This window comes from Lutra lutra, chromosome 4 (genome assembly GCF_902655055.1).
Source record: "Lutra lutra chromosome 4, mLutLut1.2, whole genome shotgun sequence".
NCBI classification, from domain to species: Eukaryota; Metazoa; Chordata; class Mammalia; order Carnivora; family Mustelidae; genus Lutra; species Lutra lutra.
In genome coordinates, this window is record NC_062281.1 from 29,681,722 (window position 1) to 29,697,060 (window position 15,339).

At 36.2% G+C, this 15,339-nt stretch overlaps 1 protein-coding gene across 1 annotated transcript in view; it reads left to right on the forward strand.

Annotated features, from left to right (window-relative positions):
- The window catches only part of NUDCD1 (NudC domain containing 1), a 90,375-nt gene that overhangs the window by 22,953 nt on the left and 52,083 nt on the right, over nt 1-15,339 (forward strand). The window contains exons 3-5 of the mRNA XM_047725933.1: nt 7,114-7,299; nt 10,589-10,769; nt 14,202-14,384. Of these exons, the coding sequence (XP_047581889.1) occupies nt 7,114-7,299; nt 10,589-10,769; nt 14,202-14,384 (550 nt within the window). The remainder of the gene's footprint in view (nt 1-7,113; nt 7,300-10,588; nt 10,770-14,201; nt 14,385-15,339) is intronic.

Below are 15,339 nucleotides of genomic sequence, written 5' to 3' on the forward strand. Positions count from 1 at the left end.
AGTTGTCTTTTGGTTTTGTTCACTGTTTCCTTTGCTGTGCAAAAGCTTTTGATCTTGATAAAATCCCAATAGTTCATTTTTGCCCTTGCTTCCCTTGCTTTTGGCGATGTTCCTAGGAAGATGTTGCTGCGGCTGACGTCGAAGAGGTTGTTGCCTGTGTTCTCCTCAAGGATTTTGATGGATTCCTTTCTCACATTGAGATCCTTCATCCATTTTGAATCTATTTTCGTGTGTGGTGTAAGGAAATGATCCAATTTCATTTTTCTGCATGTGGCTGTCCAATTTTCCCAACACCATTTATTGAAGAGGCTGTCTTTTTTCCATTGGACATTCTTTCCTGCTTTGTCGAAGATGAGTTGACCATAGAGTTGAGGGTCTATTTCTGGGCTCTCTATTCTGTTCCATTGATCTATGTGTCTGTTTTTGTGCCAGTACCATGCTGTCTTGATGATGACAGCTTTGTAATAGAGCTTGAAGTCCGGAATTGTGATGCCACCAACTTTGGCTTTCTTTTTCAATATTGCTTTGGCTATTCGAGGTCTTTTCTGGTTCCATATAAATTTTAGGATTATTTGTTCCATTTCTTTGAAAAAAATGGATGGTACTTTGATAGGAATTGCATTAAATGTGTAGATTGCTTTAGGTAGCATAGACATTTTCATAATATTTATGCTCCCAATCCAGGAGCATGGAACATTTTTCCATTTCTTTGTGTCTTCCTCAATTTCTTTCATGAGTACTTTATAGTTTTCTGTGTATAGATTCTTAGTCTCTTTGGTTAGGTTTATTCCTAGGTATCTTATAGTTTTGGGTGCAATTGTAAATGGGATGGACTCCTTAATTTCTCTTTCTTCTGTCTTGTTGTTGGTGTAGAGAAATGCAACTGATTTCTGTGCATTGATTTTATATCCTGACACTTTACTGAATTCCTGTACAAGTTCTAGCAGTTTTGGAGTGGAGACTTTTGGGTTTTCCACATAGAGTATCATATCATCTGCGAAGAGTGATAGTTTGACTTCTTCTTTGCCGATTTGGATGCCTTTAATTTCCTTTTGTTGTCTGATTGCTGAGGCTAGGACTTCTAGTATTATGTTGAATAGCAGTGGTGATAACGGACATCCCTGCCGTGTTCCTGACCTTAGCGGAAAAGCTTTCAGTTTTTCTCCATTGAGAATGATATTTGCGGTGGGTTTTTCATAGATGGCTTTGATAATATTGAGGTATGTGCCGTCTATCCCTACACTTTGAAGAGTTTTGATCAGGAAGGGATGCTGTACTTTGTCAAATGCTTTTTCAGCATCTATGGAGAGTATCATATGGTTCTTGTTCTTTCTTTTATTAATGTGTTGTATCACATTGATTGATTTGCGGATGTTGAACCAGCCTTGCAGCCCTGGAATAAATCCCACTTGGTCGTGGTGAATAATCCTTTTAATGTACTGTTGAATCCTATTGGCTAGTATTTTGGCGAGAATTTTTGCATCTGTGTTCATCAAAGATATTGGTCTGTAGTTCTCTTTTTTGATGGGATCCTTGTCTGGTTTTGGGATCAAGGTGATGCTGGCCTCATAAAATGAGTTTGGAAGTTTTCCTTCCATTTTTATTTTTTGGAACAGTTTCAGGAGAATAGGAATTAGTTCTTCTTTAAATGCTTGGTAGAATTCCCCCGGGAAGCCATCTGGCCCTGGGCTTTTGTTTGTTTGGAGATTTTTGATGACTGTTTCAATCTCCTTACTGGTTATGGGTCTGTTCAGGCTTTCTAATTCTTCCTGGTTCAGTTGTGGTAGTTTATATGTCTCTAGGAATGCATCCATTTCTTCCAGATTGTCAAATTTGTTGGCGTAGAGTTGCTCATAGTATGTTCTTATAATTGTCTGTATTTCTTTGGTGTTCGTTGTGATCTCTCCTCTTTCATTCATGATTTTATTTATTTGGGTCCTTTCTCTTTTCTTTTTGATAAGTCTGGCCAGGGGTTTATCAATCTTATTAATTCTTTCAAAGAACCAGCTCCTAGTTTCGTTGATTTGTTCTATTGTTTTTTTGGTTTCTATGTCATTGATTTCTGCTCTGATCTTTATGATTTCTCTTCTCCTGCTGGGTTTAGGGTTTCTTTCTTGTTCTTTCTCCAGCTCCTTTAGGTGTAGGGTTAGGTTGTGTACCTGAGATCTTTCTTGTTACTTGAGAAAGGCTTGTACCGCTATATATTTTCCTCTCAGGACTGCCTTTGTTGTGTCCCACAGATTTTGAACCGTTGTGTTTTCATTATCATTTCTTTCCATGAATTTTTTCAATTCTTCTTTAATTTCCTGGTTGACCCATTCATTCTTTAGAAGGATGCTGTTTAGTCTCCATGTATTTGGGTTCTTTCCAAATTTCCTCTTGTGATTGAGTTCTAGCTTCAGAGCATTGTGGTCTGAAAATATGCAGGGAATGATTCCAATCTTTTGATAACAGTTGAGACCTGATTTAGGACCAAGAATGTGATCTATTCTGGAGAATGTTCCATGTGCACTAGAGAAGAATGTGTATTCTGTTGCTTTGGGATGAAAAGTTCTGAATATATCTGTGATGTCCATCTGGTCCAGTGTGTCATTTAAGGCCTTGATTTCCTTGTTGATCTTTTGCTTGGATGATCTGTCCTTTTCGGTGAGGGGAGTGTTAAAGTCCCCTACTATTATTGTATTATTGTCGATATGTTTCTTTGATTTTGTTATTAATTGGTTTATATACTTGGCTGCTCCCACGTTAGGGGCATAGATATTTAAAATTGTTAGATCTTCTTGTTGGATAGTTCCTTTGAGTATGATATAGTGTCCTTCCTCATCTCTTATTGTAGTCTTTGGCTTAAAATCTAATTGATCTGATATAAGGATTGCCACTCCTGCTTTCTTCTGATGTCCCATTAGCATGGTAAATTCTTTTCCACCCCCTCACTTTAAATCTGGAGGTGTCTTCAGGTTTAAGATGAGTTTCTTGTAGACAACATATAGATGGGTTTTGTTTTTTTATCCATTCTGATACCCTTTGTCTTTTGATTGGGGCATTTAGCCCATTAACATTCAGGGTAAGTATTGAGAGATATGAATTTAGTGCCATTGTATTGCCTGTAAGGTGACTGTTATTGTATATTGTCCCTGTTTCTTTCTGATCTACTTCTTTTAGGGTCTCTCTTTGCTTAGAGGACCCCTTTCAATATTTCCTGTAGAGCTGGTTTGGTATTTGCAAATTCTTTCAGTTTTTGTTTGTCCTGGAAGCTTTTAATCTCTTCTTCTATTTTCAGTGATAGCCTAGCTGGATATAGTATTCTTGGCTGCATGTTTTTCTCATTTAGTACTCTGAATATATCATGCCAGCTCTTTCTGGCCTGCCAGGTCTCTGTGGATAAGTCTGCTGCCAATCTAATATTTTTACCATTGTATGTTACAGACTTCTTTTCCCTGGCTGCTTTCAGGATCTTCTCTTTGTCACTAAGACTTGTCAATTTTACTATTAGGTGACGGGGTGTGGACCTATTCTTACTGATCTTGAGGGGGGTTCTCTGAACCTCCTGGATTTTGATGCTTGTTCCCTTTGCCATATTGGGGAAATTCTCTCCAATAATTCTCTCCAATATACCTTCTGCTCCCCTCTCTGTTTCCTCTTCTTCTGGAATCCCAATTATTCTAATGTTGTTTCGTCTTATGGTGTCACTTATCTCTCGAATTCTCCCCTCGTGGTCCAGTAGCTGTTTGTTCCTCTTTTGCTCAGCTTCTTTATTCTCTGTCATTTGGTCTTCTATATCGCTAATTCTTTCTTCTGCCTCATTTATCCTAGCCGTCAAGAGCCTCCATTTTTGTTTGCACCGCATTAATAGCTTTTTTGATTTCAACTTGGTTAGATTTTAGTTCTTTTATTTCTCCAGAAAGGGCTTTTATATCTCCCGAGAGGGTTTCTCTAATATCTTCCATGCCTTTTTGAGCCTGGCTAGAACCTTGAGAATCGTCATTCTGAACTCTGGATCTGACATATTACCAATGTCTGTATTGATTAGGTCCCTAGCCTTTGGCCTTTGGTACTGCCTCTTGTTCTTTTTTTTGTGGTGAATTTTTCTGCCTTGTCATTTTGTCCAGATAAGAGTTTATGAAGGAGCAAGTAAAATACTAAAAGGGTGGCAACAACCCCAGGAAAATATGCTTTAGCCAAATCAGAAGAGATCCCAAATCGTGGGGGGGGAGAAAGGGCATAAAAAGCGGTTCAGAAAGAAAGAAAAAAAAATTAAAATAGAAAACCAATAAAGAAAAAGTATAAAAAGGAAAAAAAAAATATATATATATATATTAGATAAACTAGTTAAAAATGTTAAAAAAGAAAACAGTAAAAGTTAAAAAAATTTAGCAGAAGAAGAAAAAAAAATTGAAAAAGAAAAGAAAAAAAAATTAATTTAACTGCAAGGCTAAAGAATCATGGGGAGAAAGCCATGAGTTCCGTGCTTTGCTTTCTCCTCCTCTGGAATTCCGCCGCTCTCCTTGGTATTGAAACTACACTCCTTGGTAGGTGAACTTGGCCCTGGCTGGGTTTCTTGCTGATCTTCTGGGGGAGGGGCCTGTTGTAGTGATTCTCAAGCGTCTTTGCCCCAGGCGGAGTTGCACCGCCCTTACCCGGGGCCGGGCTGAGTAATCCCCTTGAGTTTGCTTTCGGGAGCGTTTGTTCCCTGAGCGCTTTCCGTAGAGTTCCGGAGGGCGGGAATGAAGAAGGCGGCCTCCCGGTCTCCAGCCCGGAGGGGCCGAGAGCCTGGGGCCCCACTCCTCAGTGCGCCCCCAGAGAACAGCGCCCAGTGACTCCCGCCACCCTGGCCTCCGGCCGCGCTCCGAGCTGACCGAGCCTGCGACCTGTTCAAGGTAACCCCGAGCTGAGAGTCACACCTTGGCTCTGTCTCTGTAGCCGGCTTCCCCGTTCTAATACCTGTGAGCTCTGCGACACTCAGACACCCCCGATCCTTCTGTAACCCTGCGGGACCTGAGGCCACGCTGACCCCGCGTGGGCTTCACCCCGGTTAAGCCTCTGGAGCGATGTCCCTCAGCGGAACAGACTTTTAAAAGTCCCGATTTTGTGCTCCGTTGCTCCGCCGCTCGCTGGGAGCCGGCCCCTCCCCCCGTGGTCTATCTTCCCGTCGCTTTGGATTCACTTCTCCACCAGTCCTACCTTGAAGAAAGTGGTTGATTTTCTGTTTCTAGAGTTGCTGTTCTTCTTCTCTTCGATCTCCCGTTGGATTTGTAGGTGTTTGTAATCTTTAGATAAGCTATCTAGCTGATCTCCTGTTACCTGAAGTAGTCTCAGCCTGCTACTTCTCCGCCATCTTGACTCCTTCCTGTTTTTCTGGTTAATTTTTTTTAACCATAGTTTTCCTATATATGTCTTTACCCGTTTAAACATTTTTTGGATAGTCATGTATTTCTTGTTGAGTTGCTAAGGTTTTTTATATGCTGTAAATACTGGTCCTATGTTATTTTTGTGGCAAATATTTTTCTCCCTGTCTCATACATGTCTTTTATTTTTCACAGGAAGACTTTCTCCACCTTGAAATTAAAATGTGATTAATCTTCTAACCAAGTTATCTTACTTTTTCTTTAAAACATTTAGATTATTAATCTATCTGGAATGTGGAAGTTTTGTGTGTGCTGTGAGGGAAAGAACAATTTTTTCCCCATCTCTAGTATCCCAATAGCACTTGTTGACCACTCCCATTTATTTCTCACTAATTGGAAATACCTCATCATGTTCTGAACACCTACAAAGACATCAGCCTACAATAAAATATCTCTTAATTGACCTCCATTTAATTGAGTGACTGGAGTAACTGATATTCTCTCTTCCCTTCATATAATATACTGACTAGAGACCACAGTAAGCTTCATAGTTTACTGCTAATGGGCTACTCAGTACTATACTGATAACAGTGCTATTTCTGCTAGTTGAGTTTTACATCACTAATACTCAGATATAGTCATTCTAAAAACTTTATGCCAGCTGTGCTTGTCATTATATTTTCATTATTTAATCAGTATTATGTTAATCAGTAAAATATGAATACAAAAGGAAGGGTGCCATTTCAAAGAAAACTAAACTAGATGCTTTAGAAAGAGACATGGGTCACTAAAAAACTTGTGGCTGGTAAGGACATTTTGTTTACTTAAATTTTGTTAATATATGCTTTTATCCAAGTAATTCTAGGAACAGAGAATGAAATACATGAGTCAAGAATTACTTTTGGCCTGTAGGAAACTCTGTTAACTGAAAACAGAAACTTTAGCAATAACAATAAATTATTGAATTGAGTATATCTGATGTATAAGATGTTAATTTCCTGAAATGTAGACCTTTTTATATATTTTCTTATAAGACATTTTAATGATGCAATCCATCTTACAGTTTTAAATTTTAAGGATACAGATACAATAAAAATGTGCTAACAGTAACCTAAACTGTTAATAGTCTGTAAGTGTAGTGTTTTCATACCACAGGCGGATGTCTTTGGAGGCATTTAGAACATGATGTAGTGTTTCCAGTTTGTTAAAAATACTGATCATTAAGTCTAAACTTAAGATCAAGTTACTACAGTGTATTAGTTATTTCTTGCTGTGTAATATCTTACTTCAACACTTAGTGACTTGAAACAATAAATACTTGTCATCTCATAGTTTTTGTGGGTTGAAAGTCAGAGTGGCTTAGCAAGGTGGTTTCTGTGTCTGTGTTTCTCATGCGGTTGTTGCCAAGATGTTAGCCCAGAGAGCAGTGATCTGAAGGGTCAAGGAGGGCCTTCAGATAGTTAGCTCACGGGGTGCTGGTTATTGTCAGGAACCCTTATGTCCTCCCCACGTGGGTCTACCACATACAGTACCACAATACAGTACAAGAGAGAGCAAGATAGAAGATGTAACAGCAACTCTGACCAAGTTTGAGAAGTCACAAACTCACTTCTGCTATATTTTATTAGTTAGAAGCTCATACTCAAAGGAAGGGGAGTTAGGCACCTTTTCTTAAATAAGAGAGTAACCACTACACTGATACTTATTCTGTATGCATAGGGATCAAGGAGAAGGAAGGATTCACTTATAATGTTTCATTTCTTTTTAGGACACTGCTTTAGGAAAACCACGAGAAGTGTTTCGACTTCCCACAGATCTGACAGCATGCGACAATCGTCTTTGTGCATCTGTCCATTTCACATCTTCTACGTGGGTTACCTTGTCAGATGGAACTGGACGATTATATCTCATTGGTACAGGTGAACGTGGAAATAGTGCTTCTGAAAAATGGGAGGTGCGGTTTTGTTTTTGTTTTTTGGACTTAAGCAAAGTCTTGAAAATATATATAAATTAGACCTTAGTGATTTTGAAATTACTCTTTCTGGGAGTGGTTTACATGTGACTTCTTCCTCTTTATAATAAAATGTTTTGGAAATTTTTAATTCAATTATAAATAGATACTTTTACAAAACTGGTTTGATCTGGGGTCATTGCAGTTGTCAAGAACTGCATTCATTTGTTCAGCAAATGTCTGTTGAGTGCTTTATATATGTGTAAAGCGGTATACTAAAGTATTGGCATTGCCTCCTGCTTGATGAAGAGTTCGCCAGAAATTACGCTGGAATATCTTTTCCCCTCTACTCGTGTTACATTTGCTGGTATCTTTATGGGCCCAGTATACTTCTGAGGCACCACAATGCTAGCTATCTGGTAAGTTGCCATTGGTCAAATACTAGTTTACCAGAGTATCCCCTACTTAGAAGAATATACTATAAAATATAGTAACATGCCAATCTCTGAGATGCTATTTTTATTTCAGCTTTTTCTTGTTTTTGCTTTTTTTTAGGATTTTTATTTATTTGACAGAGAGACACAGCAAGATAAAGAACACAAGCAGGGGTAGCAGGAGAGGGAGAAGCAGACTTCCTGCAGAGCAGAGAGCCCAATACTGGGCTTAATCCCAGTGACCTGAGCTGAAGGCAGACAGGCAGACACTTAATGACTGAGCCACCCAGGCTGCCCCTTTCAGTTTTCTTAAAACAGGGTAACATTTTTAAATCTGAGGGGCCAACTAGAATTTTAATAATAATAAGTAAGGAATTAATTTCTTTAGAGCCACAGTTTTTGAAGGTGGGAAAGAATGACCCGGAGTTCTAAGTGTATTGTGATACTGCTATTGTCCAAGTCTCAGCGGGTGGCCTTTTAGTTCGGCGTAAAGAAATATGAACTTAATATATTTATATCTTACGAAATATTTTTATCAGACCAACAAATGCCTATAAAGATCAGGTTTTTATTATTTGAGAAAAACCAAGAAGGTTGTAGAACCAAATGGCTTGCCTTTCTTACTAAGTTATATTAAATGGAATACTACCAAATTGTAATAATTCAAAAAACTAAACAAAAAACATAAATAACCAGAACAACAGTAGTCTGTTTGTAGGGGGCCTTTGCAGGTCTTTGTAGTCACAGATTTAAATATTCATTGGACATTATGACATTTTTCTGCTTGGCCCCCAGTAGTAATTTCTTTTTCTTTTTCTTTTTTTTTTCTTTTTTTTTATTATGGAGACAGTGTGATATGTAGATAGCATAGCTGTCTGAAACATTTGGAAGGAGTTTGGAGAGTGAGGGGCAGAAGAAAGAGAATTTATGAATTATCAAGCTGTGGATTCTGTTGGTTTTGAGCAGGAAGAGACGCACTGACGCAGCTCACCTTCAGCTTAAAAATAAAACCACATACTCTGCCAGAAGGAAATTCATTTGGATTTATAAATCATTTGGTTTGTGTTCTGTGTATCCCCTTGGTACATATTTTAGGCCTTTAGTGATATTTTTTAAATCATTTAAATTTTTTTTAAATCTAAATTTACTTCATGCCCTCTTCAGTATACACTGCTATAATGAAAGGTGCTATAAGCACCTTCAGAGATGTTTGCAGTTAATAAGTTTTGGTTGGGGAGAGGAGGAGTGGGACAGGAATGGACTTGGGCATTAACTGAGGTGGGAGGGATACTGTGGAATATTGATCACTTTAAGAAAAAAACTTAGGAGAGCTTTAGGACTTTGGGGAAATTGGTGGAACAGAGAGGAAGCTAAAGGTAGGAATGGTTGGGGGGGTACAATGGGGTATAAAGGGGCCAAGTAAGAGCTGTGATGACTGCAGTGTAGAAAGAGAAATAAAGGGAGACAGGAAGACTGCCTGCTTTGCCAGTGTGTTGCCTCTACTGTGATGAGGGTGCTGTTGGCAGCGCTATCACACTTGAGTTGCTAGGCTTGTTCAGGAGAAGGGAAACTTCAGCCTAACAATTTATAAAAGTTTAGACATCTACTCCCTGGTCTCATTCCAGTCCCATTCACTCACTTGAGAGAGAAAAAAGAGGAGACAGCAATAAACTAGCTACGTGTACCTGACAAAATTTACTTTTTTTTTTTTTCCTCCCTTTGGTCTCCTTGTTGTCCCCCAAACAAAAGTGAAACTCAAACAACTAAAACGTATCTATCATCTCAGTTTTGAGTATTCGAGATATTCTTTGCTGTTCTTGCTATTTTCTGTTTGTGGAAGACCACAAAAAAGGATTCCAAAGGTCTCCTATTTGACTACTTTGGGCAGAGGTGCTAAACACATAGGGAAATTGACATTAAAACACACTTTACAAGGCTTTGAAGTAGGAGCTGATAGGATTCCAGATAAATGGTTTTTTGGTTTTTTTTGTTTGTTTGTTTTAAATCTAACTTTTGTCATTTTGGATATTTTCTTCAACCATTTATTTTTTTTATTTATTCAAAGATCTTGCTTAGCGAACAGTCTTAAAATATCTCTTCTTTTTTATTTACTCTTAAATAAGTATGAGTCCTTTAGATTATGTGTTGATGATAGAAAAAAGAATTTGTTAAGATTTTGTGTCTCTGTATAGTGCTTAGATTTGCTTTTTAAAAAGACACACTTCAGTATTATATTTAAAAGTTTGTTGAATTGCAACTTTTAAATGTGAAGGGGCTCTTTTATTTTTGAGAAATAAAGTTTGAGTGGTGTCTCCAATTCCTTTGACTCTGACCTTTGCGGACTTTTAAGAAACAAATGGAAGGACTAAACAAAAACAATAAGAAAAACCATACATACCCATGTGTGCACACACGTTCATAAACATGAACAATATTCAGAAACTAGAGGAACAAAGCAGAAATAAATCATACACAAGATAGAAGACATAAAGGAATCAATGTTGACTAGCTCATGGCCTCTTTTGTAGAATTCTTTTCTAGGAGGCTGCTTCTAGTTCTCTTTCTTCTTTTTATGCTACTTGGATGCCCTGTTATTTTCCTTTTTTTTAAGCCAAGAGTACTGATTACTTTTCTCTATTAAACAAATAGGCATTTTTAAAAATTTCTTTCTTCAAAGAATGTTATTTGAACTTGCAACCTTTATTTAAAGGCTTTTTCATTTTTCTATTCCTTGTAATAAATAGTATACAAATTAGTTGTTGTATTGTCAGAATTCTGTGCATTCCTTCTGTGCTGCCTGCATTTGTGTAGTATGTACATTTTTGTATGTGTAATCTTTTTTTTTTTTTTTTTTGCAGATTATGTTTAATGAAGAGCTTGGGAATCCTTTTATCATAATTCACAGTATCTCACTGATGAATGCTGAAGAACATTCAGTAACTACCTTACTTCTTCGAATAGAGAAAGAAGAATTGGATATGAAAGGAAGTGGGTTCTATGTTTCTTTGGAATGGGTCACTATCAGTAAAAAAAATAAAGGTAAAATATAAAACATTGTGAATCCATAGTGGTTGGCACCATTTAGTAGATTGTGAAATGCAGAGCTGTTCCTGTAAATGCTGTTGACTTTTTCTTGGGTAGTGTTGCTGTGATTCTAATACCTGACACCTAGTGGAATGAATACTTTCTCTTTGAGTATGGATTATAGAAAAAATAATAATGTGCTTCCACTTATGGAAATAAAGGCTTCCAATTATGCCTTTTTATATAAAAGACATTCTTACATAATCTTAGAAGAATTTTAAATGTGTATTTTCAATATATACAAGACTACATAAATATATTCTTCTCTGTGTGTATATTACATAAACAAGGATTTACATATATTGTTGAATGTAAATTATAAATTACAGTGTAATCGAAATATCAAATAAATATAAATACCTAGGTGGAAACAAATACCTTTATTTCCTTAAATCTTAACTGATTTCTTTCAGATCTAATTGAACTTTGCTGTTTGTTTCTACCTTCAGGAAAACTGCTCGTTTTTCTTACCTAGAATGCTTTCATGTTTAAAAAGTCTCAACCCTTGGTCTATTTGGATCTGTGTGCCAGGCTTCTAACTTGGACATCAGAAGTTATTTTTTACTTTATCAATTATGATTCCTTTAATGGTGTGTCCTTGCTTTTCACCTTGCTTATTAGTTCTTACTTGAAAACTAAGTGGATTTTTTTGTAGTTGAGAACTGAGGGAGCATGTTTCCATGATGACTGTCTGCCCTTTTTCTTAGTTTTTATTAATTTACTCATTTAACTTATGAGTCTTAAATTATAGCTGATCCTTGAACAACAGAGGTTTGAGCTGTGCAGGTCCATGTATATGTGGATATTTTTTGATAAACAAAGGACAGTACTGCAAATTTATTCATGATTTCCTGAATAACACTTTCTTTAACTTAATTTTATTATAAGAATGTAGTGTATAATACATATACAAAATACATGTTAATTGACTGTTTTTGTTATCAGTAAAGCTTCCAATCAACAGTAGTTAAATTTTGGGGGGAAGTCAAAAGTTATACACAGATTTTTGACTACACAGAAGACTGGTGTCCCTAACCTTCATATTGTTCAAGAGTTAACTGTTAATTTATAATCCAATAAAGGCTATTAGTGTCTGTTTTCTAAGAGGGCTTTCTTATTTTAAAATGAACATGTGTATATGTACATACCTGTACATGTACATGTGTGCATATTGTGTGTGTATATACATATATATATGTAACAGAATAGTTTATAAGTAAGTTGAGTAAACTTGCTGGATTTTTTTTCTGTGAACTGTTTAATTTTTTGTTTTTCTCAGTGTTGTAGTTAATCTCTGGAGTAACATAGTAACTTAAAACTTTAGGTATTAGAAAACTTTCTGTACAGGTCTAGATGGTAACCATAGAGTTGATATCACAACTACTCAGTTATGCCACTGTAGTCCAAAAGTAGCTGTAGATAAGACATAAATAAATGAGAAAAGCTGTATTCCAATAATACTTTATTTATGGACATTTGAATTTTATATAGCTTTAACATGTATTTAAATATTATTATTTTGATTACTTTTAGTCATTTAAAGAAGTATAAAATTCATTGTTAGCCCACAGACCATATGAAAATATGCATAAACTCAGCTTTGTCTCCACTGGCCATACTTTGCCAATCTCTACTTTAGATAAGAGAAACTTTAATTTTTTTATTAAGGGATGTAACTCGACAACTTACAGAGAAATCATGGTGCATATTTTTCCTCCTGTTCTCTGGTTCTGTGGCAGCTGTATCTCAGTTCACAGTAACTTACCAGAGTATAGTGACACTCTGCTCAAGCTTCACCACCTGCATTCCCTTCGCTTTGTGTCCTTGCCTCTACTGGGCAGATATAATTAGACTCACTTTTCTTTTTATCTCCCAAGGTTGTAATTATAGGAGTATGAATTCTCCCCATGGCTTACTTTTTCTCTCATTACTCTTAATGTTTCATTCCTTTCACCCTCCCCCAAGTATTATTAATATAATTGTTATTCTTTTCCCTTTTCCTTTTTCCTTTTTAATGAACATAGCAGTACTTTTTTAAACTGTGTTGAGTGGAACATCTGATAAATTATGTTTTGTGGTCAAATAAATTTGAAAATGTGGGTGTATAATATCCCTGTTATACATTAAACATGTTAGAGGTTCTAGAAATTTTGAGTAAAAGAGACAATGTAATTTTAATCAGGCATTTCCCAACTTATTTAATCATGGAGTTCACTTGAAATTCACCTATTATTTTCTCTTGCACACATACTAGGAAAAGCCACCCTATAGACTATGTAGTATCTCTCTTTGCCTTGCATCTACTGTGCAGGAAGTATATTAATTAGCTCATTCATAAATTTATAGGTCTGTTCTTAAATATGTATGAAGTGAATGTGAATGTAGGTGAAGATTTAGAGGGAAAAATGACAGATACTTTAGAACAGATTGTATCATCAATGTAGAACATGTGATATTGAGTTGTGATTTTTGACTACTCATTGTGAAGCTTACTTGTTAACAAGTACAACCCACTTTAAGAGAGTAACAGTATAAGTAAAGGTGTGGACTCAACTGTAATGTTTGAGTACTGTAAAAAAATCCCACATATTTTCAAGAATAAATTCAGTTATTTTACAAGAAATTTTCATGATACAGTTAATTTTCTTTTTTTATATTTTGTATCTTAAATTTTATGTCTTAAAATTAAGTATCATGCTTGATTACAGTTGGCATATAGATCTGTGTGTATAAAAATCATTTCTACCATAAACATTTCATTTTAGGGAAACCCATTTATCAATAGCTAGAATAGGCAGAAAAATAGTCCACACCATACTTTCCTTTATCCTTAGTGTGGCTCTTTTCAGAAGATGCCTATCATGTACCTGCTGGGAAAGTAGACAGGCTATAGTAAAGGAAAAGGTAGATCCATCCAAAGCTGGTATTTCGGGTAAGGTAATTACTTTCAAAGTCTAGAGCACTGTTGTCCGATGAAAATGTCTGCCAAGTGGACATATTTTACATATGTGCCATTTAATAACAATAGCAGCTAGCCATATATGTGGCTGTTGAGCATTTGAATGAAATGTGGCTAGTGTGCCTGAAGAATTGAATTTTAAATTTTACTTAATTTTTATTAAATTGCCACTATGGCCAGTAGTGTGCTACTTTCCACATTGGAAGGCACAATCTAGAGCAGATTTCATCAGACCTGGTATTTTAAAGTAGGTGTGTATTTGCAGAAAATTAGGTTATAAATCTTTTTATCCCTTTGAAAAAACTCTTAGTGGCATGCCTTTTAATAGTACACTTAAAATACTTAATTAAAACTAATATACAAATACTTTTATAATATAGTGTTTTATTTGTAATTTTTTTATTCTAAAATACTTTGTTTTCTTACAGATACTAACAAATATGAAATTATTAAGCATGATATTCTCCGTGGAAAGTCAGTGCCACATTATGCTGCTATTGAGCCTGATGGGAAGGGTCTGATGATTGTCTCCTACAAGTCCTTCACATTTGTTCATGTTGGTCAAGATCTTGAAGAAAATAAGAATGAGACCATGTCAGAGAAAATCAAAGGTAATTTTACTCTTCCCCTTCATAGAGCTTGTATGTGTTTATACAACACACATTTATGGCTGGTTTGTCTTCCTGGTTAGGTTTTGGCTTCTATTAGGAAGAGACGGGTTTTTAATTTTTATTTCCCTTTATACTCGTCATAATAGTCTTTTGTAAAATATACTATCTAAATAGTATGAACTGTTTTAATTAGTAATTTAATTAATTAATTTAAAAAATCTATACATTAGGGGCGCCTGGGTGGCTCAGTGGGTTAAAGCCTCTGCCTTCAGCTCAGGTCATGATTCTAGGGTCCTGAGATTGAACCTCACATCGGGCTCTCTGCTCAGCAGGGAGCCTGCTTCCTCCTCTCTCTCTGCCTGTGTCTCTGCCTACTTGTGATCTCTGTCTGTCAAATAAATAAATAAAATCTTTTAAAAAAGTTTCTGTACATTAGCTTACCTGATAAGATGTTTAATAAATACCTACTAAATGAATAAATGATGTCTCTGTTATTGGTGTTTGAGAAGTTAGCATATTAGTATTGAAAATATTAATCTTTTAAAATAGGTTAAACTCTGTTGATTATAGGTGTATACTAAGGTATATGTTCTAAACTTTTAGTACTAAGCTGGAAAAAAGTTCTTGAGGGCAAAATCACCCAAGTTTTCCCAATGTTAAATGAATAAATGGGTGAAGGTAATGTTTTAAAATGAAGACAGTAATAAGGTCTTTCAAAAGAAATTTGTATTTACTGGGACGCCTGGGTGGCTCAGTCAGTTGAGGGTCGACTCTTGGTTTTGGCTCAGGTTATGAGCTCAGAGTCCTGGGATAAAGCCCTGCTTCGGCTCTGCACTCATCAGGGAGTCTGGTTGAGGGTTCTCTCCCTCTCCCCTTCCCCTGGTGCTCACTCTCTCAAATAATAAATAAATCAAAAATAAATAAATAAAAATTCTATTTCCATACAAAGAATGTA